The sequence below is a fragment of the Lycorma delicatula genome, chromosome 2 (assembly GCF_047948215.1).
Source record: "Lycorma delicatula isolate Av1 chromosome 2, ASM4794821v1, whole genome shotgun sequence".
NCBI classification, from domain to species: Eukaryota; Metazoa; Arthropoda; class Insecta; order Hemiptera; family Fulgoridae; genus Lycorma; species Lycorma delicatula.
The window spans coordinates 32,454,000-32,477,191 of NC_134456.1; the positions used below are offsets into that span (position 1 = coordinate 32,454,000).

The following is a 23,192-nucleotide window of genomic DNA, read 5'->3' on the forward strand; positions in this document are numbered from 1 at the left end:
CCAAAAATTTAAAAATTAAAATTAAAAAATTAAAACTTAGACTAGCACTTCTTATAACTACACTTCCTGTAATAACAAAATGCACAAGAAATAAAAATAAGAATGGAAAGTTAGTCTTTCCTTTTGTATAGAATAATTTAAAATTAAATTATTCTATATGGCTTAACAATAGACCTATACAAAATTTGAATAGGCTATTAGATGTATTATTAACGACTTAGAAAAGTTCAATTTACATAATACAATAGTTAGTTGGAAATAAAATCTATTCTAAGCTTATCTGAATGTAGACAATAGCCTGCTATACAGGCAGGTGCGGCCCAGCGGATGTCCTAACAGCACTCCTCTACATGGTCGGTCAGGTAGCCAGTCGATCCAGGTATAAAGTACTGCAGAAGCCGGTTCCTAGTAGCACTGCACAGAGACACACTATAATTCACGTCCTTTCACTACAGAAGCCAAGGATAGAATCACCTAATCATTCAAACAATTTCTGCTACATCTGTGGTGAGGTAACATAAGAAATATTACTCCACTGATAAAAATGTTGTATGTACTTACTTTGGAACAGTACTGTTAAATACCCTGATATTCCTTCCCTCTGTTACGCAGTCAGTGCCATATAGCCAAGAGCTTCCGGTTCTAGTACCACCAGAAAAATGGAACTTAGACGGAGATGAAAATGTCAAATCTTGTGCTGACTTAATCAGGCTATGAAGAAAGAAATCCAAATTTTTTAGAAAATAGATAACTGAACCCCATTTAATTAATCAGTCAGAATTAAATGAGCTGGTTCATGATTTAAATTTATCAAAGAATCAAGCAAAAATACCGGCATCAAGACTGAAAGGATGGCATCTTTTACAACTGAACACTAAAGTAAATGCTTTCCAAGACAGACAGTCAGAATTTGAATATTTCTTCTTTCAATGTGAAAACTTAGTATACTGTAATGATGTGGACTCTTTACTGTATGCTTTGGGACATATGCACCATCCTGACGAATGGTGACTTTTTATTGATTCGTGAAGCTTAGTTTGAAAGCTGTTCCACTTTACATTGGAAATAAATACCCATCAATACTATTGGCATATGCTGTTCATATAAAGGAGTCTTATGATAATGTAACACTTGTATTGAGCAGGATTCGGTATGAGAAATATTTATGGCATATTTGTGAAGATCTGAAAGTAATAGCGCTTTTACTTGGACTACAACTTGGATACAATAAGTTGCTTTTGCTTTTTGTGTGAGTGGGACAGCAGGTAGAGGAAAAAAAAGAGCAGTGGCCAAAGAGAGAAGTACTGACTGTAAGAGAGAAGAATGTTGTTAGCCAGCATTACGAAAACCAGAAAAGTGTTTATCTTCCGCCACTATACATTAAATTTTATTAAAGCAATGGATCGTATTGGTGCAGGGTTTCAATTTCTAAAAGTCAAATTCCCTAATATAAGCAATGCTAAAATAAAGGAAGGTATATTTGTTGGATCACAAATAAGAAAACTAATGAGTAATCCGCTGTTTGAAGAATGTTTGAATGACTTGGAGGTTGCTGCATAGAAATCATTTCAAAATGTGGTAAACAACTTCTTGGAAACTATAAGGTCAATAACTGCAGAGAACTGGTGAACACCTTCAAAACTACAAAGAACATGGGTGTAACATGTCACTCCAAATCTATTTCTTACATTCACGTTTGGAATCTTTCCCTAACAATCTCGGTGCTACCAGTGATGAACATGGAGATATCTACAATGGAAACATGATACCAGTGATAATGGAACCCAAAAATATTAGCTGATTACAATTGGAATCTAAAGAGGAGTCTACCTACAGGAAATTACAGTAGAAAATCAAAAAGAAATAAATTTTAGATGAGTACAAAATGCATACATTTTCACATGTTCATCATACATTTTTTGTTTCAAAAGAAATTTCTATTACAAAAAACTGAGCCCGATAGAAAAAATTTATCTATATACAAGGTGCTACCCAAAAGTTCAGGAAATTTGAATTTCGCATGTGAACCATTGCTGGTATGACCTGCTGCCGCTAGATGTGGCTAACAGTACTCTTTGTGAATCAGTGTTCTAACAGCTGTGACGGTAACAGGCTGCATTGTTGACTTTCATGCGGTTGTGTAACGTTGTGTTTTACTGCTTTGGTAAAGTTCTAAATGGCAGATTTTAAAGAGCAAAGAACCTGCAACAAATTTTGCTTCATGCTTAAAAAAACTGGTGCAGAAACCCATCGCATGCTTGTGGAAGCATTTGGTGACAATGCTATGAGTAAAAGTAAAACTTTTTTCTGGTACAAACGATTCAAAGATGGATGAATGACAATGGATGACGATGAGTGTGCAGGAAGACCATCAACAAGCACAACACCGGAAAACATCGCGAAAGTGCGAGCGGCTATTGTTGCAGATCGTAGACAAACAATCCATGATGTTTGTGCAATCGTACAAATGTCATATGGGTCCGTGCAACGCATCTTGTTGGATTGCTGCAAAATTCGTACCGAGACTGTTGAACAGTGACCAGAAACAAAATCGCGTTGCTGTCTGTAGTGAATAGAAAAATTCATTTCTGACCCTAACTTCATCTCCAACATCATAACCAGTGATGAGACATGGGTGTATGGGTATGACCCTGAAACTAAGCAGCAGTTGTCGCAGTGGAAGTCGCCAAGTTCACTGCGGCCAAAAAAAGCACGCAAAGTTCGCAGCAAGGTGAAGTACATGATGATTGTGTTTTTTCGACATCAAAGGCATTATCCATAAGGAATTTGTTCCTCTTGGTCAAACTGTCAATGGGATGTTCTATTGTGAAGTTTTGAAGCGGTTACGTGAAAGCATTAGGCGCAAACGTTCAGATCTGTGGGGTAACAACAGCTGGGTTCTGCGCCATGAAAACATGCCCACGCACACATCGCTAGCCATTCGGAATTTCTTGGCTTCCAAAAAGACGGTTGTGATTCCCCACCCACCCTATTTGCCTGACCTTGCCCCGTGCGACATTTTTCTCTTTCCGAAAATAAAATTTTAATTGAAAGGCCGTCGTTTTAACACAACTGAGGAGATTCAGGAAGAAACGCAGAATGTGCTTTGAACACTTACACCTGCAGACCTTCAGGGATGCATGGAATCATGGGAAATACGCTGGGATCACTGTATCAATGCCCAAGGGGATTACTTTGAAGGAGACAGTGGAAATTATAAGTTATGATAAGCTATTTTATTTTTATGGTAAAATTCCCCGAACTTCTGGGTAGCATCTCGTATATGAAATCAGCATAAAAAATGCTATAAGAATCAGCCATTCACTCTCATTTAACAAACTAGTAATTAAATTTTGTTGACCAGTGTAATTGGTCTCAGTGGATTACTGACATTTTTGTGGGAAATATTTTTTGGAGCTGAACACATGAAAGTCAGCAAGTTACCAGATTTAGAGTAGGAAAACTGTGCTTATATGTATTATGGCATTGTTATGTTATGTGACAATACATAACATAACACATTTTTATAAGCACAGTAACCATTTTTTTTTAATTGGCCTTTTTCAGTCATTTCAAAACAATTGGTTTTTCAATTTGATAAACCATCAGACAGTTTGAGGGAGACTGTCTTATAAAAACTGCAATAGATAACATAGCACTAGTGTAAATCAATATGCAGTTATCAATAATTTAGTATTTTTATTTTTAAATTTTTATTGTGCAATAATCATGACTGAGGATGCAGGAAGTATTTCATGAAGAATTAAGTTAAGACATGTTTTATCTCAATATTCTGTAGTAAATGGTTTATTTAATAGAATTTAAAAAAAAAAGAATTTATAAACAAGTATTACTTGTTTCCAAAGCGTAAAATGTTTTTAGAGTTGTATTGTCAAACTAAGTTGCTGATCATAATTTTTATTTGTTGCAAATTCATGAATCTTTTATATAAATTATAGAAAAAAATAGAAGAAGATGAGGATGAGAATATTGAAGATGATAATAAGTCAGTTTCTTCTGAGCAAAATAGAAATGATAAATTAAATCTCGATGATGTGGGGGATGATGATGATTATGAAACTGAATCTGAAGAAGAAATGGATGAAGAAACTCTTGAGCTGTTTAATGATAAAGGTAATTGTAATATTATTTATCTGTCTTCATGTGTTTTATGATAATGAAGTATTTTACTTCACATTAAAGATTTCTTTTTTACTAATTGAAACTATTATGATACTCTGCATTAATATATCTGTTTCGAAATGAATATCGGGGTTTTAAAGCTAAGTAATATTTCACAAGTTTCACGTACATTGATTAATTTTACATGAAATGAAAGAGCAACTCAGACAGTTTTCGCTGTGTGCAAGCTCACATTTTTTGTTCCTTATTCTGATGGCAAGTTTATGAACTGTTCTTTTTTGTGGAAGCAAGTGTGTCTGGAATGAACTATCTTGATATGCTACAAATATGGTTCTTTCCTCAACTACAGTACATACCACAGAAGTTTTATTTGGCTACAAGATGGTGTGCCTCCTCTCTGGCATAACACTGTACATGATTAGTTGAATGAAATTCTCCCCAACAGCTGGATTGATCGCCGGGGACCAGATGACAGGGCTTGTTTGCCATTGCTTCCATGTTTGTCTGATTTGACCTAGTACAATTTTTTCTTTGGTGGTTTATAAAGGATCAAATGTATATGCCACCATTACCAGCTGACCTACTCAACTTGAGACATAGGATTAAAGCAATTCTCACTTCAGTTATTCCATACTTGCTGAATAAATATGGGATGAACTCTACTATTGGCTGGATGTGTGCTGTGTGATGAATGGTACTCATGTTGAACAATTACACTGATAGACAAAAAGATTTTTTTTAATATTTCTCCAAGTGTGATACCATCTCTTGAATTACTTTTTATACATACATTACTTTGCATACATTACAGATCTGTAAATACAATTTTACCATCATCCGTATTTTTAAATAAATTATGCTTCAAAAAAAATTAATGGAAAATATAGTTAAAAGCTGAAAAATTTATAATTTTGCATGCCATACTTATGTTAGAATGATTTTGCTGATGCTTTTCTTTTATAAATAATCTCAGGCACATCCCAAATTCCAACAGTAATTGGTTAGCATGTTAGTTTTCCATTTCCCTTTATAGCGGCTTTTCATGTCTTGGTGGAAACATTCATCGTGTTTGTCACTTACATCTCCGAGGTAGTCTGGGAAAAAATCCAGATGTGAGTGTAGGAAATGTATTTTCAAAGACATATTACATCCCATAGCTCTATTTAAAGTAAGAAGTTGATTAACAATATTGGGGTAATTGTCGGATTTTTGTTTGCCAAAAAATTTTTGCAAACGTCTTTAAATGAAGCCCAAGCTGCACGTTCTACATTATTTAACATTAAGTTAAATACATCATCTTTGACCAACTCTCTTATTTGAGGACCAACAAATATTCCTTCTTTAATTTTTTCTTCACTTACATTCAGAAATTTCTGCCTGATGTTTAAAAATCCAGGACTTCTTCATTGCTCTTAGAAAATTTTTCATTAATCCTAGCTTGATGTGGAGAGGGGGTAAAAATATTTTTTTGGGTTCAACTAAGGGCTCATGAATAATATTTTTCCCATTTGGAGTTAAGTTATCTCGTTTCTTCCACTCTTTGGTAACATAATGCTTATCCCTAGCTCGGCTGAACCATTTGCAAAGAAAACACATGCACTTAGTATAGTCTAACTGCATGTGTAACAAAATAGCTGTAACTTCCAAAACACCATATATGTTCCACTGTTTTTTATAATTTATTTTTTCAAGAAACGTCTTTCATCACATCGTATGTCTCTTTCAAATTAATACCATTGTTACCGTTGTGTAGTGGAACCACTTTTAAACTATACTTGGACGAATCTATGAAAAGGCGCCAGTCCTCAGGTTTATGAACTTGTTCTAAGTGCAACATAAGCTCATCAGTATTTGTGCAATAAACCAAATTATTTTCATCAATAAAATATTGAGAAATATCTTTTTGTCGGCTTCGAAAGCCCAAAAGTTTTGTATTTTTTTGAAGTAAATTTCAACCTTGCAGTCTTGATCCTATCAGTTCAGCTAGATTTTTTGATAAATTTAAATCCCTAACCAAGTCATTTAATTCACCTTGTGATATAAGATGTGGCTTATTGGAAGATAATTCAAAATCAAAATCATTGTTGTATTTTTCAGTACTGCCTGATTATTCATCTCTGCTTTCAAAACAAACATTCACAGATCACAGGGCTCAGGAACTGGAATAATTTCACTGTGAGATATAGGCCTAATTGTAGATTGCAATGAAGGATACATTACAGTATTTTTTATATTTTTTAGAAATTCCAGACATACTTGTTAAAAGTAACAATCGGTTACATGATCCTTTGGCTTACGCCAAACCATAGGTACACCAAATGGCAAAGCCTTCCATGTGCCTTTCAGCCATCCTCTTAAATATACAGAACAATTAGTGCGTATTATATAAGGAGTCCACGTCTTTTCCTGATCACCAATTTTACACTGAAAGTACAAATGATATGTTTTTTTAATTAAAGGTGTAATGTTTTTTTCTATTTGATTTTACGGTAAACTGACCGCATACATAACAAAAGGCATCCACATTTACACAGTTTTGAGGCATTATGACACTGCACTGGTAACAAACTTAAAAGAGCAATAAGACTGAACAAAATTAATTCATTCCTAAATCCAGTGCTTAATACAGACAGCACAGCTGTGTTTTCAGCTACATTTTTTGACCTGCATAGACATGATTAATCTTGTCCATGAAGGCTCATTGCTCAGTATTAAATATGATGTCATAATATATAACTATGATATGATTTAATTCTTTGTCTAGTATTGTTTGTTTATAGCTTACAAATTATTTTAACAAAGTTAAACAATAAAAAATGAGCTAACAAAATACAATATAGGAGCTTAAAATGCTAACTATTTGTTGAAAAATGAAAAAATCCTTCAATTAAAATTTAAAAATTTTTCAAAAATGGTGGGTGATAGAAAGATTCTGAGTTCATATTTGTCTTCAGCATAAAAAAACAGATTACAATCATGTATCGCATGTTAGGAAACAAAAATTATGTTTATCATTGTTACAGTTAAAAACTGTTTGAGTTGCTCTTTCATTTCATGTGAAATTTTCCACCTTACCTCGTCTGTTAAATGTCATTGTTCATATTTTCAAATTCTTTTCCAAAATTTACAAAAAGACCTTTCCCCAATCCTATCATTGCTCAACTTTTGAACTCGCTTCAGAATTCATGCCATGTATCACCTTCTACGAAAACGCTTAATTTTGCTCTTCTTTTTTGTGTGCACGTAGTTCAGCAAGAGCATTTCTCTATGCAAATTCAAGATCTTGACAAGAAAAGCATGCCCTCTTCTCTTGTAACTCTTTCGCCTTTTCTCGACAACAATCACTTAATTCGCGTTGGAGGACGTCTTCAACAATCGTCACTTGACTATGCCTCAAAACATCAACTGTTATTGCCCAAAAATTCAAATTTATCTAGACTTCTCATTAGGAAACATCATCTTGATGGCATGCACTGTGGACCTCGCCACCACTCATGCGCTCGTCGCTCAACGATTTTGGATCATCTCTGCACGCACAGTAATTCGTCAAAACATTAAAAATTGTTTGACTTGTCAACGTTTTAGACCTTACTCAATTCAACCAATCATGATCTTCCTGCTGATCGGGTCGTTCCTCAACGAGCCTTCTCTACTGTAGGCACTGACTTTGCCAGACCTTTTCTTTACAAATCTTCCAACTTAAGAAACTGCAAAATTCAAAAGGGATATTTATTTATTTTTATCTGTTCACAAAAGCAGCGCACTTGGAATTTGTATCTGATTTATCTGCTCAAGCCTTTCTTGCTGCATTTCAACACTTTACGTCATCTAGGCCTTCCTCATACGATGTACTCTGACAATGGAACAAATTTTGTCGGCGCTTTGAGATATTTAAAGGAAATTTTGACTCTACTTGTTAACTCCCAAGATGAAATTCACCCTCTGGTCTTCTCTGCTTGATCTTACTCGCTCGCCCCCCAGTATGTTTACGCCAATGCGTAAAGTAGCTTTAGTCCAATAAATTCAAGGTCTTCTCGTAGTGTCAAGTTCACCGTAATTTTCTAAAAATAATTCCTATTTAGCCAAATTAGTCTTAACTGTTTTTGTTCTCACCAATTTTAATGTTGTTGTCAAAGTTTCTAGAAGTCTAATTTTCTTTGTTTGCGATGATGTCATTCCTCAACTTGTTCGTATTCAGCAACTATTTTATCAGTCTTACGTAATTCTTTTAATGGTCTGCTTGCTTATAAAAATAATCTTTGTTATGTCTTTCGCTCCCAAACTTCTCGTTTATGATGTTTCTTTCCGCACTAACACTTGCACACTACCTGTTGTCATCAACACACACAGTCTTCTGTCTACGCCTTAGGTTTGCTTCCCTCTCTTCTCATCACGCCGCCTTTCGGCAGTGCAGGTCAGATTTCCACGGTGTGTGGATGCTTGCGACTCGGTCACATTTTCTCTCTCGTTTAGTGTGGTAATACTCAGTCGCTATATCATCTTGTGCTCGTCAGTGTTTCGTGATTTCACAGATTTCTATGATTGTTTTCCCTCGTTTCTTTGATAAGTTAATTTTAAATTCAGTAGATAATGTCTAGTGTTGAAAGTGGTTCAGTTACTGCAAACCAGCCAAATTTATCGAAGCAGGATCTTTCCAAACTGGTTATTACAAATTTGTGATGCTCCGTATTATTCAATTTCTAGTAACAAAGTGTTACCTCTGCATTTTCTGATATACCACTGTAGATTACGCCAAGGATAAGCACGTAAATAAAAAACACTATTTTTTATTAAATATTTATTTTAAGAAAGAATGAGTAAGCATGTACATGTATATGTGCTCACAATTGTGCAAATACTTGCATCTGTATTGAATAACTGTTAATTATTGAATCTGTATTGATTAACTGATGTTAATTTAACTCTCATTCTTTTGTTTAGTTAAGTGTTAAATAGTGACTCAAATTTTTTTACATGTGAACTGGATGCAAGTTTGTGTTAGAATTATTAATAAAAAAAAAGAATGGTATGAATATATGTGTCTTTAATTCATGTGTTCATCTTTGTACAAAAAATAATGTGTGATTATGGCAAATTAAAATTATTCATTATTTATTATATTAAACAGTTATGTTATTAGTAAATTAGTGAAATACTCAATTAATTGTACATTATAAATTTGAAATTCAAGATTGGCTTAAAAAACCATCTCTTCATTCAAGTGTAGTCATGAAAGGTGGCTTGGATGAAGGTTGTATTATTATTTTTCATGTGTAACATATTTTATGTGCTATTAATGCTAACTATTGGCATTATAAAATCGACTTGTTATTAAATAGTACACCAGAATTATAAGAAAAAAATATGTATGACACAAACATATGAATATGAATATGTTATAGATATGAATATGTTGGTTGATAATATTTTATATACATTTTAGTGGCTTCCAGGAATGTTTTCTATTGTATTTCATTGACTCGTGTACCTGCACAAATTTTTGATTTCATTTGGAAAATAACAATTTTAATGAGACAATTATAGTCATTTGACAGCAATTATTTATAATTTTGTTTCTTTGTCTTATTTAAGTACTAAAATTTGTTATTCAAACTTCTTCTATTTTACATAATTTTAATGTGTTAGATTATTACTGTTGTTAATATTTTTAATCAATGTTAAATATTGTTTTGGTCAATCAAGTATATATTATTTTTACAAATTAGAAAAAAGAAGACATTAACATGAGAATGGCTAAGAAACTTAAATATTTTCAAGAAAGTTTGCTTACTAAATGAACTCTATTTATATGATTACTTATTACAATTTGATAATTAAAATCCAATTCTTTTGGCAAAAAGAGCTGTGTGTCATTATATTTTGTAATTTTTCCCAACCATGTATACAGATAACATCATAACTTACAATTCAAATCACCCAATGGAACATAAATTAGCAGCTTTTAGATACATCATAGATAGACTACATAAATTACCATTAAAGAAACCAACATATAAAAAAAGAGTTAAAACCATTTTCCATATAGTAGAAAGTAACTGGTATAAAAAAGAAATAATCAGAAAAATGAATAAAAATTGAAGTAAAAAAAAATTTAATTAAAACAACAAACGATAAAGAAACCTTAAAATGGATTAAATTAACATTTACTGGAAAAGGAATTCACCCAATTAAACAATTATTTGTTAATGTAATATAAAAATGGCTATAATACAAATCATACACTAAAAATTATTTTTAATAAAAATATATTGATGTTAATATATATATGATGTTTAATAGAAAAAGATATTTGCAACAGTAATTGTATATACAAAATAAAACGTAACTGCAGTGCAACATACGTTGGACAAACGTGAAGAAAATTAAAATTAAGATTTAACAAACACATGTTTTAAAAATCAAAAACAAGATTCTAATTATGCATTGCATTTAATAAAAGAAGGGCATACCCCAATGAAAATGGAAGAATCAATGAAGTTAATTCACATTTGTATTAAAGAAAGAAGAATGAACATTTTAGAAAATTTAGAAATCTTCAAATTAAAAAGTAACAATAAAACAATCATAAAAGAACAGATCAACAGTCAAACGGATGTAATTTTCAAAAACCTCAGTTTACTGAAAACAGGAAATAGATAAATAAAATTAAGAGATAATTACAATCGTTAATAAAAATAAACAAGAAGACGACTAGAAAAGCTTGACATCAAATAATGGGAGGGGGTTTGACTAAATATTATATAAAGACACAGAAATTTAGAAGTTATTCTGAAAGTTGTCAACATATAATAAAAGAATGAAGCTGAGAAAGGTAAACAGTACTCAGCATAGAAATTATAGGGTTCTTAGCAAAAAAATGTAATAAAATAATTATTATTCTACTTTTTAGGATAATAATTAATCCTGTTAACAACAATTGTAAGAAATCATTTATAATATTGATAATTTATACATAATATTGATAAATCATACATAATAAATATTGTATCATATCTTTCTATTGCAATCTTTTTTTTTAGTGAGAGTTCTTTATTTATTTTTTAAAGATTGTCTTTTTCACCTATCTTGACTTAATTTTTTCATTCTTTAAAAGGGTCCCTTTACTGGCTCATTGTTATTTTATATTTTCCTGGATCATATTTCTGTATGTTGTTTTTATGTTTACTTTATGTAGTGGAGATCTTTTGAACATTAGACTTTTCTTTTTAGTCTTTTATTAGACCGCTTTCTTTGCTCATTGCTTTTGGGTGTTGATAACCTATCTGTTTTTGTTTACCAATAAAAATATTTTGATTTTTTGTATTCTTTTTTTTTTATTATTAGAATTTGTTGTCTGTAAGTAGTGATAATAGATTTCCCTGTAATGAAGTATATTCACAGTACATTTAGAATGATAAATCTTAAACTCTTTAGGTTGCTAATGTTTTAATATTCTGATGCATGGTTAAATATTGTTTTTGTGTTATAGTTAGAAATTCTGGAAAATTACTTAATTGGACTGCTTTGATTGAATTCTTTAAAAATATGGTAAAAAAATCTGAGACAGAGCAAAGTGTTGTAACAGTTGGTTTAGTTGGCTACCCTAATGTCGGTAAAAGTTCAACAATCAATGCATTGATTCAGGATAAAAAAACATCTGTATCTGCAACTCCAGGAAAAACAAAACACTTTCAGGTATCAAATTTTTGCATAATTTAATAAAATACGATTAAAAAAAATATTGTAGTTATGAGTGATTAATTACATGGTTGTATGATTTTTTTCCCAGTTGATGATTTGTTATAGCATTGGTTTATCAGTTTTAATTTTTTGTTTATGTTCTGGATATTGATGGCAAAGTTAATGTATTGCTCATTTTTCCATGAAATTTAAATTGCCTAATTTACAGTTGCTTATACATCCTTTATTTCAGAAATTATTTTGATTAGTTTCAATCCAGTAACAATTTTTTCAAAACTTGCCATATAGTTTGTCTCTCAGTAAACGAGACATTTTTTTTCACAGAACTGTTAGATAATATATGAGGTCTGTAAATAAAGTAATGAGACTGGTGCAGAAAAACTTTTTATTTACAATCCAATTATACATGGACTCACCTTCAAAATAGTTCCCTTTGGAAGCCACACAATGCTTCAAACGGTTTTCCCACTTTTCATTGCAGTGTTGGAACTCAGAAACCAGAATATCCTGCAGATGGTCGGTTACATTTCTTTTTATGTTTTCTACTGTTCCAAAATGATGCTCTTTGAGGTGTTTTTTAAAGTCGGGAACAGGAAAAAGTCGCAGGGACTCAAGTCAGGTGAATAAGGTGGTTAAGGAACTACAGGAATGTTTTTCTTTGCCAAAAACTCATTAATTGAGAGTGTAGTGTGACAAGTTGCATTGTTATGATGCAGCATCCAGTTGTCTTCAATGGCTAGTCTCACGCAAGCAACTCTTTTCCACAGTCTTTCAAGAATTTCTTTGTAAACATATTGATTTACAGTCTTTCCTGCAGGCAAAAACTGCTTGTAGACAATGCCATTACTATCAAACAAACAAGTTAGCATGGTTTTGATTTGCCCATTTTTGCTTTTTAGGGTGTGGTGAGTTTGAAGTGTGCCACTTCTTGCTCTGGCGTTTTGTTTCTGGGATGTATTCAAATATCAAAGATTCATCTCCAGTAATAACATTTTTAGGAAAATCAGGATCAGTTTCAATTCGCCCTAGAAGATCACGACACACTTCCACTCTGTTGTTTTTCTGTTCAACAATGAGGTATTTTGAGACCAATTTTGCACAAACGTTTTTCATGTCCAATACGTTTGTCAAAATTTGATGGACTGTGGTATGGTTCAAATTCAGTTGTTCTGCAGTCATTCTGACAGTTAATCGCCGGTTGTACTGTATCAAGTCTCCGATTTGCTCAACATTGTCGTCACTTTTTGATATTAATGGTCTTCCAGAGCATGGATCGTCTGCAAATGATTCCCGGCCATGTGAAAATGCTTTAAACCACCAAAAAACTTGAGCTCATGACAGAGCGTCATCTCCATATGCTCTTTTCAATTTTGAAAAAGTTTCAATAGCATTCTCACTGAGTTACAACATAAAATTTGATTGCACAACAACATTGCTCATAATTAGTATCACTCATTTTTGTAATGCACAGTAAAAATTCATTTCACAAAAAGTTTGTTCACGTTTCACGTAGCAACAATAGACTAAAAATATAAATACCTAATATAAATCAGCTGTTCGTATAACCATATGTTTACTAATAACTTTACAGTCTTGACACTTTGGCTGTCAAAAAAAACTAGTCTCATTATTTTATTTACAGACCTCGTATGTTATCTCACATTTTTTTGATACTCTGCTTTTCTTTTTTATTATTTAATACCTTTATAATAGTATTTATGCTGTCATTTTCTTTGTTTGTGTTTTTACTTCTTCCTAGTATTGAATGCTTTTCTTCTAGTAAATTTCTAGTCCAACACAGGAATGAACTTCTACTACTACTCTCATAGTAATTGATTTTTACACAAATTTACGTGTGAACTTACCACTAAAGAACATTTTTATTTATCCATTTTTTTATCCTTAACCATCATGAATTTTTTTCATCATGGGCATGTACTTTTTGTAGATGCGAGGGTTATTTTTTTTCCAGAAATTAAAACCACAGTGAAAAGAAAAAACTTTTATTTGTAACAAGTACTTACATAGTTACGTTATTTCTCTACATAGTCGCCACTCCGATTTAGACATTTGTCGTAGCGTGGTACCAACTTTGCAATACCCTCATCATAGAACGGAGCCGCCTGTGTTTTCAGCCATGTTTCTACGCTGATCTGAAGCTCGATATCTGTGCTAAAATGTTGTCCTCCTAGCCAGCGTTTCATGTGAGCAAAGAGGTGAAAATCGGATGGAGCCAAGTCCGGGCTGTATGCTGGGTGACACTTCCCAACGAAAATGCTGCAGGAGCTTCTTTGTTACAGCTGCAGTGTGCGACCGAGTATTGTCATGGAGAAAGACAGTGCGTGATGAAAACATTCCTCTCTGCTTATCCTGAATTTCCCTTTGTAGACGTTGAAGAGTCACGCAGTATGAGGCTGCAGTGATGGTCGTGCCACGTTCCATGAATTCCACCAAGAGTACTCCATTCTGGTCCCAGAACACAGCAGCCGTACATTTTCTGTTGGAGAAGGTTTGCTTGAACTTGTTTGGTTTACTGGGAGAATGTGAATGCATCCACTGTTTGGATTGTTCTTTTGTGACAATTTTGTTCAAAAAATTTTCTCCTTCATTGTGGTAGTGCTGGAGAAACGTTAGGGAGGTGTCCATTCTCATTGTTTTGTGATGGTCGGACAGCATCTTGGGAACCCATCTCGCACACAGTTTCCGGTACTGAAGTCTCTCATTCACAATGTTGTACTGAAGAGCTGATCTTGAAATTTCAGGAAACGAATTACTCAATGCAGAAATTGTGAACTGACGACTTTCTCGAATTGCCTCATCCATTCGCTCAACGAGATCATCGGTTGACACTCGCTTCCTTCCCTGATCACCTGCATCATGAACATCTGCTTTAAAGTTCCTGCACCATTGTCGCACTTTGCTGTCACTCATTGAAGTTTTACCGTACACATTACTTATTTGTCGATGAATTTCAGCTGCATTACACCTCTCAGCCTGAAGAAATTGAATTACCGCACGCACTTCACACTTGACGGGAGATGCTATTGTTGTAGACATGTTTATGTGCTAGCTGCATATTCAGAACTAAACAAAATTATGCGGCGTGATTGAAGGCTATACTAGAGACACTGCATAACACATATGCGCAAAGATCCATCCGATTTTTTCGCAGGTTTTTATTTCGTGACCGATTGGACCTTGAAAAAAATAACCCTTGTATGTTATCTATTTCAGTCAATATTAAATATAATTATCTACAATATTTCATATACCTTTTGGTGCAATATTATGCATATTTTTTAATAAATTATTGTAGAATTTATCATATTCAACTTAGGCTATTTTATGTGTATTTAAATACATACCAGGTTGTAACGATTTTATCATTGTAGTTTAGTTAACAGCTCTTTCTGTATTTGACTGCTACCATAAAGGTGCTCTAAGAAATAAAAAAGGAATGCAGCTTCTATTGCCAGATATTTTTGAAAATTACAATCTTTTTTTCAGTTTTTCAAATAAAATAATACTGATATAATTTATTTAAATTCCTGAAAGCAGTTTCATATGTTCCAGTATGCTTTCATTATCTTCCTGAATGCAATTATAAATAAAATAAATTTCTGAGTTTGTTTTATAAATCTGTATGTTTTATCTGTTAATTGTGATGATTTTTTTTTTGTTTTTGTTTTAGACATTGTTTATAGATTCCGAATTGATGCTTTGTGATTGCCCAGGCCTAGTAATGCCAAGTTTTGTTTACACAAAAGCTGATCTTGTTGTGAATGGTATTCTTCCGATTGATCAAATGCGAGATCATGTACCTCCTATAAATTCGATTTTAAGTATAATTCCTCGTCATGTTCTGGAAGATAAATATAGTATAATGATACCTCGACCGACAGAAGGAGAAGATGAGGGTAGAAATCCGACGGCTGAAGAGTTTTTGAATGCTTATGGATGTTAGTAAAAAAATCTTATTGATATTAAATTTCTTTATGAATATTTTTTCTAATAACTAAACTTTTGTTGAGGTCGTTATTTAATTTATTAATGTTAGTTAATCTTATGTTGTTTAGTTGAACAGATTTTGCTGATGGTCTAATTATATATGAATTTCATTATGAACATATTTTAAAAGCTGTTAATAATATATTATAAGGATTAATGGTTTATTATACCAGATGTGTAAATATGAAACTGGAAATTTTATACAGAAAATACACGTTTATTGTATGAAAATGATAAAAAAATATTTTATTTGAAATATTGTCCATTGCTAACTATACATTTTTCTCATCTCTAACAATTTATGAATGCCACACCAAAAAAACTGTTGCTCTTTTGAGACAAACCAGTCATCGAGCTATTTTTGTACATTTTCATAAGAAGTAAAGTGCTGCTCAGTAATTGTGTGTTCCATCGATGCAATTAAATAGTAGTCGTACAGAGCCAAGTCTGGTGAGTAAGCTGCATGCAAAAGTATTTCCCAACTGAACACCTCAATCGTTTCTGTAACTGGTTTTGCTGTGTGTGATGGTGCATTATCATGAAGCAAAATCACTTTGTGTTGCCTTTTTTGATCTTTTGGTCTTTTTTTATGCAATGCAAGATTCAAATCGATCATTTATTGTTGATAGCGTTCAGTATTAATGGTTTCGCCAGGTTTTAGCTGCTCATAATAGACCACACCCTTCTGATTCCACCAAACACAGAGCATTATCTTCTTTCCGTAGCAGTTTGGCCTTGAAATTGATGTCGATGGTTCGCGTGGAGTTAGCCATGATCTTTTATACTTAGGATTCTCTAAATAACCATGCAAGTTTTTATCACCTGTCACAATTCAATGGAGAAATGACTTTCTTTTCTACCTGGCGAGCAGAATTTTGCAAATGATTTTTTGGTTTCTTGCTGTCTTTCATTCAGTTCATGTGGAACCCATTTTCCCATCTTCTGAATTTTTCCCATGACTTTCAAACGTGTGGAGAGCTTTTTGTGTTACATTTAATTGATGCGTGAGTTGTTGTGTTTGAGCGTCATCCTCATCCAACAATGTGCTTGCAATTCTCTGTCTTCAAACTTTTTTAAAGGTCTTCCATGTTCTTTGTTTCTCACATAAAAATCGCCACTTTTGAATTTTTTTTTTAAAGCACTGTGATTTACCAAGAGTATGCTCACTGTAAGCTTCAATATGCATTTAATGCGATTCTGCAGCAGTTTTCTCTAAATGGTAGCAGAAAATCATTGCTGTTCGCAAATCGTAGTTTGTAGGTACAAAACTCGACATTCTCAACGCTAATTAAAACAATGCTGTTGTATGAAACTTGTATTGTTGTGAGTTGAAAATCTTTGTTAGCTGTCAAAGAAAGAAAATGGTACCAATGATGCGGTTTGATGGTAACTACATTGAAATTCCGGTTTCATATTTACACACCTGGTATATAAAATATTACTTTGTTTAAAGATATATCTACTTAATCTTGCTGTAGAAAAGTCAGGGGTATTTCAGGTGTTTTCACTTTTTTGAGTATTTAAATTTGAGAATAAAAAAAGTTTATTTAAGCAGAATCGATTTAATCGTGTAGAACATAAATAAGCTTGTTTTCTTTCTTGAAATGTGTGCAGTCAGTAGAAATAATCATAAATTTAGTAAACGAGAAGAAATATGGGAACTGTTGAAATATAGTAACCAGCTATGTTGAACATGAACATTTAGAGCTTTCTACATTTTATAGAGTTGTTTTCAAAAATGTAAAAAAATGTGTAAATAGTGTAGAAGTTATTTTGACTTTTTTTCAGTAGTACAACAAAGTTTTCTCTCTTGTAGGTCAGAGGAATTGCTAACAGTAAGATTCATTAAAAACCTGCTTTACCTGCTTATGGCATTAGTTCAGTAGGGACTATGAATCCCTACAACTGTATGAAACTCTGTCATCGGTGATGAAGTATCTTTGCCTTTCATGTGGAAGGTTCGGAGTTTGAAACCTGGAAAGGTTAGACTCCTCACAGCTGTAAAATCCATTTTTTTAGTATAAAAACATGTAATGTGTTGCTTAATTGGATTTAACCTGTACATACCAGAATGAAGTAAATTCAGGAGTAATTTGGTTATTTAGATGAGTTCATTGGCCATTGCAGTAATCCAGTTTCGATTCAAATAATATCTTATAAATATAAGGGTTTGATTCCAGTGTTAATGCATGCAAAAAAAAAACCTTACAATTAAAGATTTTTTCCACTGAAAAATTGAGTAGACATTTTTGTATTAGAAAATTTTATCACCAAACATGTATATATACTTGTTTGTAGTACTTACAAATAGCTACTTATCAATTAATGTTTTAAGATATATATTTTAGTAAAGCATTTCATGAAACTTATTTAAATTTTTTATCTCTTTGATCAAGTTACATTGAAGTTTATAGATAGTGTGTGTTTAACTGAACCGAACACAAACAATCCTAATCCACAGGGTTGGTCTTGTCGTGAACGCATCTTCCCAAATCAGCTGCTTTGGAAGTTGAGTGTTCCAGTGTTCAAGTCTTAGTAAAGTCAGCTATTTTTACACGGATTTGAATACTAGATCGTGGATTCTGGTGTTCTTTGGTGGTTGGGTTTCAATTAACCACACATCTCAGGAATGATCGAACTGAGACTGTACAAGACTACACTTCATTTACATTCATACATATCATCCTCATTCATCCTGTGAAGCATTATCTGAACGGTAGTTACCGAAGGCTAAAACAGGAAAAAGAAGAACACAAACAATCCTGTATATGCTAACTTTTTTGTTTTTCATCAAAATTAATAATCAGGAAAATATTTGAAAGTATACTATACGTAACAACTATGATTGATAATATTATAAGAAAAAAAGAATATTGTTAATTTTTTTGGATTGAAAAAATGTTTAGAACTACCTTAATACATTCTCAGAGAATTTAGTCTTGCTAATCTGCACATTTATAAGTTCAACAGTAGTTATTATGTAGCATTTAAGGTTATTTATGTATTATAAGTTTTACTTTGATTTTGTCATTGTAATAATCTAATATTACATGTTTTCAAAGACATACCATCAAATTTAATTGAACCTTTCACTTTTAATGTTCTACTGGAATTTCAACGATTATTAAGTGAAATAGATAGTTTTCTTAAGTTTTTAGCTGACGCCAACCATATCTTGTTGTGTGAATTTGTACTTCTCAGTGAAAATTTTATTTATGTACATGAAAGTTATCATTTCTCAGGCTGTTTTGATTTCTTCTAGAGCTACTATTATTCAAAGCCTGAGTGACATTAAATTTTAGCTTATTAGCTAAATTATACGATTTATGGTAGTTATTTTGCAACCCATTAGCATTACTGAGTGATTGATTAATAAGTAAAAGAAAAAAGAATATACAGCAAAATGTTTATACTTTTATATATTTTAAGTAGTATCAGCCAGTAATGAAATATCTGATGTAGATGTGTAGGCCATATCAATACAGATAATATTGACCTGATTTAGACCCTAATGTACGAGGGATATCTCTAAAGAAAAGACCACTGGAAAATTTCTCTCCTTAAGGTTGGTGTACCTGTGTCGTTCATAGCCACTCTAGTAATGTACACACACTGCATTGTTGTCTGTAAGTTATCGTTTTTTTTTTTTTTAGTATCTTTGATTATGTGTGAGTTATTATGTTATAAAATGGATAGGAAAATCAGTGTTTTGCCGACTGTGAAATACGTGGTCATATGTTTTTTAAACCATCAAAATGTTCAAGCCAGCTGAAAGTCATAGGCAGTTGGTTGCTATGAGTGGTGATAATGTAATGAATGAAAGAAATGTTCGAAAATGGTTTGAAAGGTTTAGAAATAGCAGAATCAATGTGCATGTTGAAGAACATTCAGGGAGGCCCTCGATAATCACCGAGGACTTGTTGTAATGGGTCGATGATGAAATCAGAAAAGGTCATCACTCAATGCTTTCTGACCTAGTCCTTCTTTTTCCTGATGTTTTAAGAGTTGTTATTGGTCACATTGTTCATGAACGTTTAGGCTTCAGAAGGGTTTGTGCATGTTGGTTGGATCAACCAGTAATCATAATAAAATAAACCCCCAAACCAGAACAAAAAAAAAAAAACAATAAGTAAAACCAACGAAATTAAAACTCTGCATGTCTTAATGGAATGTCACAAAAAAATTCGAATGAGATCTGCTTTGGAATTTTTGATGTGCTACACAGAAAAAGGTGATGAGTTCCTTAATTCAATTGTTACCGGCAATGAAACGGATTTTGTATTACATGCCAGAGAGAAACGACAGTCAAGTGAATGGCGTCATCCTCAATTACCAACTAGACCAACAAAGGTCAAGCCACAGCCATTTGGATGCAAACTGATGGCCACAATCTTTTGGGATCGATTTGGCATACTGCTGATTGATTTTATGCTATGTGGAACGACTATAAATGCAGAAGCCTACTGCGAAACTGTAAGTTATGGCACGCCATTCAAAATTGGCGACATGGGTGGTTGACCGACGGCATTGTCCTGCTGCACGTTAATACATGTTCACAAGTTGCGGGTCCAACACGTGATTTACCGATAACATTTGGATGGGAAATTTATGATCACCCATCATATAGTCCGGACTTAGTTGCTTCTGATTACCATTTGTTTGGAAAATTGAATGAATTTTTGAGTTGTAAGCAATTTGCGGGTGACGATGAACTTAAAAGTGCTGTTAATCAGTGGCTAAATGGACTGGTGGCAGAAGAATATGACAAGGATATTTGAAGCTGGTGTGTTGTTATGATAAATGTTACGGTAAAAGTAGTATAAGGTATGTAGTTTAAGAGAAATAAAAAATATTTTCAGAAATAAAAAAAAGTTTTCAGAATAAACTTTTTTACAATGAAACGGTCTTTACTTTAGAGATAACCTCTTGTAGCACAGAGTAGTACAGTTATACCACATAATATTAACTAACATTTTTATTTTTGGTGTAGACTCTCGAGGATTTATGACTCAAAATGGGCAGCCAGATAATCCGCGTTCTTCAAGGTATATCTTGAAAGACTTTGTCAATGGTAACCTACTTTATTGCCATGCACCACCTGGAGTTTTTCAAGATGACTTTCACAAATTTCCTCCCAGAAGAAGAACACGGCCTATTCCTGTAACAAGACAAGCACAACTTGCAGTTAAGGTATTACACTTTATCAAACAGTTATTTATACATAACAAAAGTGAATCGATAAAGCAGTTGATTCAATTAAGCATTGAAGGTCATTTTCCTGTGTGCTTACAAACATAACCTAATTTTTTACATAAAAAGGTCATAAAATATAATGTACACAGTTTAATGACTATATGTTTTAGGTAAAGTATTTATAAGTTACAGTAAAAAAAAAAAAAACTTACCTTTACTATCATGTGTTTTTGTTTTAGTCACTTCTATAAAATACATTACTATATTATAAAAAAAATTAGTGCAAATACTAAGAAATGGGGAATACTGTAAAATGTAAATTTATAAAAAACATTTTATGCAATGAATTAAGAAAAAACAAATCTATAACTTACATATATATTATACAAATTTCAGTTATTCTGTTATTCCGCGTAACTAATTAAATTTTTTTTATAAAGCTTTTTATAGGTTGCAAGGCATCATTTTCCACTTTATAAAATCTCAGAACTGTTCTGGTCTTTCTGGAATTCCAAATTTTTCTGTAGAACTGATAGTGCATTGGTTATTTCAGTTAACAATGGTGCTTGCGGCCAAACTTCCTCTGCTTCTTCAATCTCGATCTCTTTCAATCATAATTTCTGGCATAATTCATCATCAATAACAGGAGCACAAACAGGAATGTTCTCGTCATTAGAGATCCACTGATTAATTTTGCCAGCCACATCATCGAATTCAATAAAACCAGCTTTTGTATAACATATGAGTAGCATCTAGAAGTGTAATCTTTTTCGCTATATCATCTGCAAACTTCTCACATCTGGCTTCATCTGTCCTGTGAATTATATTCTCATATTTTTTCTATATAAAACTTTTCAGGTTTTTACAGTTCCCTGATCTAAGGACTGTATTAAAGCCGTTGTATTTGATAGTAAAAAAAATAATTTTATACTTTTTAAATTATAACTCGCTGATGTATGAGCTCTACAATCATCTGAAATTAAAACTATTTTTCTTTTCTGACTGACTAAGTTTTCATTTTGTTTAATCAAAAACTGAGAAAACAAATCTGACATCATCTACACATTCTGCTTGAATTTAGTGTACATGCAAGGAAATACCACAGAAACATCAAGGATTTTTTTTATTTGCCTATAACTAGGTGTTCATTTTTATCACTTTTACTCATGTTGCAAGTGAGAACTGTTAGGCAGTCTTTTCCCTTTTTATCATCTGAGTTGTCATTTTTTTTTAAATGTAATGAAAAATCAGGAAGTGCTCTGAAATATAACCCTAGTTCTTCGTAATTGTAGATATCATCAAGGTTGAAGTTTTTTAAACTCCAGGAATGCAGTTCTTACTCCAGTCGACAGCAGCAGGTTGATCAGCATTCAATTCTTAACTGAATGATTTCTTTTAAACAGTATTGTTTCTCTCTTTCCAACGAGACAGCCAACCACCTGTTGGTTTGAAATCATGATCACCAAATTTTTTGCAAATTGTTTGGTTTTTACAATTAGGATTTCAAGACTGATGGACGCATTTAATGTTCTTCCTCCTCAGTGAACCATTTTAATAAAGCGTGTTCAGTATTTATATTTTTACCATCACGTTTTACCATTACGTTTCCTCTTTCTGTTCACGTTTTCTTTTAGGGTGACTGCAGCCTCCAAGCTCTTGAGGCTTTTAATGATACAAAAAAGTGAAGACTGAGGAAGTCTTCGTCCTTGCAGCTTCTCGCTGACTACCTTTAGGAAGTTATCATATTTTTTTAAAATTTCTAATTTTTCACATAAATTCAAATCCTTAGTTTTATATGATATGTCTTCAAAATTCACAAAATTTTCAATACAGTCAACAAAAGAATAAGCAGATAAAATCACAATGAAACAATAGTAGTAATGTAATGCTAAACATTAACAGCAATTGAAGCACTCGCAAAAAGAAAACTAAAGGATTTAAACAAAAACAGAATCAAACTGTATACAGTATACACAGTGTAGAAAGATGAAATGCACTAAAAGATGAATGGCCTGAAGTGTACTGCACTGCACGTATGCATATTTAGTCTGCAATCTTTTACTGATCGAAGTGTGATGCAGATCTGTTTGTCTTCAGCCAGCTAGCAGCAAGACCACAGTACAATAATCTACTTAAATTCAGTTTCC

General features: G+C 32.7%; 1 protein-coding gene across 4 annotated transcripts in view; it reads left to right on the forward strand.

Annotated features, from left to right (window-relative positions):
* Positions 1-23,192, forward strand: part of Ns3 (nucleostemin 3) — a 49,136-nt gene that overhangs the window by 18,023 nt on the left and 7,921 nt on the right. For all 4 annotated transcript variants that reach the window (XR_012755442.1, XM_075358600.1, XM_075358601.1 and 1 more), the window contains exons 6-9: positions 3,960-4,134; positions 11,633-11,838; positions 15,536-15,803; positions 20,843-21,042. Coding sequence is in view for 3 of the 4 variants with exons in the window: in XM_075358600.1 (XP_075214715.1) it covers positions 3,960-4,134; positions 11,633-11,838; positions 15,536-15,803; positions 20,843-21,042 (849 nt within the window). In the remaining variant the exon portion in view is untranslated. The remainder of the gene's footprint in view (positions 1-3,959; positions 4,135-11,632; positions 11,839-15,535; positions 15,804-20,842; positions 21,043-23,192) is intronic.